The sequence below is a fragment of the Chiloscyllium plagiosum genome, unplaced genomic scaffold (assembly GCF_004010195.1).
Source record: "Chiloscyllium plagiosum isolate BGI_BamShark_2017 unplaced genomic scaffold, ASM401019v2 scaf_6797, whole genome shotgun sequence".
In the NCBI taxonomy this organism is placed as follows: Eukaryota; Metazoa; Chordata; class Chondrichthyes; order Orectolobiformes; family Hemiscylliidae; genus Chiloscyllium; species Chiloscyllium plagiosum.
In genome coordinates, this window is record NW_025202279.1 from 3,442 (window position 1) to 7,704 (window position 4,263).

At 58.7% G+C, this 4,263-nt stretch overlaps 1 protein-coding gene across 1 annotated transcript in view; it reads right to left on the reverse strand.

The window, feature by feature from the left end:
• The window catches only part of LOC122546207 (vacuolar fusion protein MON1 homolog B-like), a 5,619-nt gene extending 1,384 nt beyond the window's left edge, over positions 1-4,235 (reverse strand). Inside the window, exons 1-2 of the mRNA XM_043684999.1 lie at positions 4,099-4,235; positions 1,775-2,146 (exon numbers count right to left, since the gene is read on the reverse strand). Of these exons, the coding sequence (XP_043540934.1) occupies positions 1,775-1,994 (220 nt within the window). The 5' untranslated portion in view covers positions 1,995-2,146; positions 4,099-4,235. The remainder of the gene's footprint in view (positions 1-1,774; positions 2,147-4,098) is intronic.
• Between the last annotated feature and the right edge of the window lie 28 nt (positions 4,236-4,263).

The following is a 4,263-nucleotide window of genomic DNA, read 5'->3' on the forward strand; positions in this document are numbered from 1 at the left end:
GGAGCGGGTGCTGTGGGAGGGCCAGTGCTGAGGGAGGGGGTGCTGTGGGATGGTCAGTGCTGGAGGGAGTGGGTGCTGTGGGAGGGTCAGTGCTGAGGGAGTGGGCGCTGTGGGAGTGGGTGCTGTGGGAGGGTCAGTGCTGAGGGAGTGGGTGCTGTGGGAGGGTCAGTGCTGAGGGAGCAGGTGCTGTGGGAGGGTCAGTGCTGATATTTAACCCTGGGACAGCAGCAGCAGCAGCACTGTGGTGGGGTGAGGGGGCAGCTGTTTTTGTGCGGTGTGAGCCGTTTGCAAAGCCTGCTGACACACTTCCTGCGTTTGCCCCAGCCTCCCAGTCACACAGCGACCTCACACCCCTTTCGGAGGGTGGGCCGCAGACCGTCACCCAGCAGGGCACCGTCAGCGGTAACCCCTGGTGGATGGGCTCGGTCGGACCCAGTCTGAGCTCCCCCTGCCCCAAGCCTGACCCCCTGAGCAGTAATGGGCTCTGTCTGACCCCTCACGGTACCCCCCCCCCCCCCCCTGCCTCCGACTGTGTTGGCTGAAGTCTGCAGGGCCATCAGATTCGCGCGAGTCGGCCCTGGCCCAGGAAAGGGGAAGTGGTCAGGTTGATTATCTGCACAGTCATGAGACACAGACATTCCCAGCCGCGCTGATCGCCCTGGGGGGGCATCACCACTCCCATCACACCCAGCAGCAGCCCCTGTCTCTCCCTCTCTCTTTCTTCCTCTGTCACACTCTCCCTCTTTCCTTTGTGTGTGTCTATCTCTCTCTCCCCCAACACCCTCTCCCTCTCCCTCTCCTTCTTCCCCTGTGTGTCTCTCTCTGTCTCCCTCTCTCTGTCTCCCCCCACCCCTGTCTCGAATATTCTTAACGGCCCAACCTCTCGCTCGCTTTGCAGTCTGGAATCCCCTCGGAGAGTGAAGAAATTCCTCCTTATCGTGATCTTATGGGAGTTTGGTCAGCATGAGCCAGTTGCACGAAATGGTCTGTTTCTGTGCTGTCTGACACCGGGTCTCTGCAGTCCAGAGTATCTGTTATTCTGTACATAACCCACCCCAAACCCCTGACAGTCTGTAACTCCCTCCCCGGGGTATCTGTTATTCTGTATATAACCCCCCCCGAACCCCTCGATTAGATTCCAGTCTGTAACTCCCTCCCGGGGTATCTGTTATTCTGTATATAAACCACCCCGAACCCCTCGATTACATTCCAGTCTGTGACTCCCTCCCGGGGATCTGTTATTCTGTATATAAACCCCACCGAACCCCTCGATTAGATTCCAGTCTGTAACTCCCTCCCCGGGGTATCTGTTATTCTGTATATAAACCACCCCGAACCCCTCGATTAGATTCCAGTCTGTAACTCCCTCCCGGGTATCTGTTATTCTGTAATTAAACCACACCGAACCCCTCGATTAGATTCCAGTCTGTAACTCCCTCCCCGGGGTATCTGTTATACTGTATATAAACCACCCTGAACCTCTCGATTAGATTCCAGTCTGGAACTCCCTCCCGGGGTATCTGTTATTCTGTATATAAACCACCCTAAACCCCTCGATTAGATTCCAGTCTGTAACTCCCTCCCCGGGGTATCTGTTATTCTGTATATAAACCACCCTGAACCCCTCGATTTGATTCCAGTTTGTAACTCCCTCCTGGGTATCAGTTATTCTGTATATAAACCACCCTGAACCCCTCGATTAGATTCCAGTCTGTAACTCCCTCCCCGGGGGCAGGCTCTTGGGCCTACCCCGTTGCCATGGAGACGCACCTACCTGCCTGGATGGACCGGATGTTGTCTCCGCCATCTTGAACGAAGGAGACCAGTGCCATCATGACCCCCATGGTGGAGGACAGCGCCTCCTCGTTGCCGTAGCGGGAGTAGATCGGCTTGCCAGCTTCGCTGAGCACGAAGACGTGCTTGCGGTGGGAGCGCCACCCCTCGCCAGTGACATCCTCGCTGCGGGGGCACTGGGGGGCACCGCGCCCCAACATGGCGGCCGGCGCCCGGATATCGCCCCGGTCCTCCCCGGCGTTCCCGGACCAGCCCGGGAGCTCCCCCTCCTCCTCTCCGTCGTCCCCGAGGGGCACGGCCCCCTCCCAACCTGGGTGGGCTCCATCAGCGCCCGGGCTGGGGGTGTCACCACCTGGGGGTGGGTGGGGGGAAAACAGAGGAACAGCTCACCCTCACATCAGGGAACGACCCTTCAGCCCCACCCTCCCTCCTCCAGCCTGTTACACAGCAACAGGAGGCCATTCAGCCCCACCTCCAGCCTGTTGCACAGGTACAGGAGACCATTCAGCCCCTCCTCCTCCAGCCTGTTACACAGGAACAGTAGGCCCTACAGCACCCTCGTCCTCCAGCCTGTTGCACAGGAACAGGAGGCCATTCAGCCCCTCCTCAGCCTGTTACACAGGAAGAGGAGGAAATCAGCCCCTCCTCAGCCTGTTACAGAGATACAGGAGACCATTCAGCCCCTCCTCAGCCTGTTACACAGGTACAGGAGACCATTCAGCCCCTCCTCCTCCAGCCTGTTACACAGGAACAGTAGGCCCTTCAGCACCCTCGTCCTCCAGCCTGTTGCACAGGAACAGGAGGCCATTCAGCCCCTCCTCAGCCTGTTACACAGGTACAGGAGACCATTCAGCCCCTCCTCAGCCTGTTAGAGAGATACAGGAGACCATTCAGCTCCTCCTCAGGCTGTTACACAGGAACAGGAGGCCACTCAGCCCCTCCTCCTCCATCCTGTTACACAGGTACAGGAGACCATTCAGCCCCACCTCAGCCTGTTGCACAGGAACAGGAGGCCATTCAGCCCCTCCTCAGCCTGTTACAGAGATACAGGATGCCATTCAGCCCCTCCTCCAGCCTGTTACAGAGATACAGGAGGCCATTCAGCATCTCCTCCAGCCTGTTACACAGGTACAGGAGAACATTCAGCCCCTCCGCAGCCTGTTACACAGGTACAGGAGGCCATTCAGCCCCTCTTCAGCCTGTTACACAGGTACAGGAGGCAATTCAGCCCCTCCTCAGCCTGTTACAGAGGTACAGGAGGCCATTCAGCCCCTCCTCAGCCTGTTACACAGGAACAGGAGGCCATTCAGCCCCTCCTCAGCCTGTTACACAGGTACAGGAAGCCATTCAGCCCCTCTCCTGCCTGCGAGCCCTCCCCCAGCACCACCTGTGCACTGCAGGTGAGCCTCAGTGTGTTAGCCTTCAATGTGGGTTGGAGGGCTCTGCCTCCCCTGTACCCACGGGGCCTGGGGGGGGGGCCAGTGCGGTCTGTATTTCCCATCCCCGTTTCGTGCCCGGGATCTCTCCTTGTTGGGGAACCACCTCACACCGAGCCCCCCCGCCCCCCCAAACTTCGGACGATGAGGCTGGATCCCATTCCAGGATTCTTCCCACCTTCCCCACTTTTTTCCGGCATTCTCCAGACCACACCCATTCCCACCAGCAGGAATGCTCGCTCTCCGCCCAGTCCCTCCAGTCCGCTGCCATTCCGATCCCAGTCTCCCGGCGGGAATCCCAACCCCAGACTCCCAGCGGGAATCTGTTCCACCCCGGAATCCCAGCAGTGTGCTGCTTTCCTCCCACAGACCAGGAATGTGCGGGTTAAGGTGGATTGGCCGCGCTAAATTGTCCCGTAGTGCCCAGGGATGTGCAGGTTAGGGTGGATTGGCCGTGCTAAATTGTCCCCGTAGTGCCCAGGTTTGGAGTAAATGTAGAGTAATAGGGTAGGGGGAACGGGTTTGGGTGGGTCAGTGTGGACCTGTTGGGCCGAATGGCCTGTTTCCACACAGTAGGGAATCTATGATTCTTCTAGAGGTCCCCCCCCGCCCCCATACTTCCAAATTCCGATATTCAGTGTGTCCTCGTAAGCCAACCCTCCCAACTGTTGAATAAACCTCGTGTCCTCCTCTGCAGCCCCTTGCAGCCCCAGTACATCCTTTCTCAAGTCAGGAGACCTGAACTGGACAGAATACTCTCGGGACGTGGTCTCACCCAGCACCCACCCGACTCGAACAAACCCTCCCACTGCACCCTGGGGTGGCTCTGTCACTCCCTCTCTCCCGAGAGGTCCCAGCCCTGACTCACCTGGGGTGTTCGGCCCCCCCAGGCTCTCAGGGGGGGTATGAGGAGGGGTCCCACTGACAGCGGCTCTGTCCTCGTCGCTCACTGATGGAGTCTCTACACAGGGATGGGGTCCTGCTGGGCGACAGAGAGAGACAGGCAGACAGTGAGACAGACAGAGAGAGACAG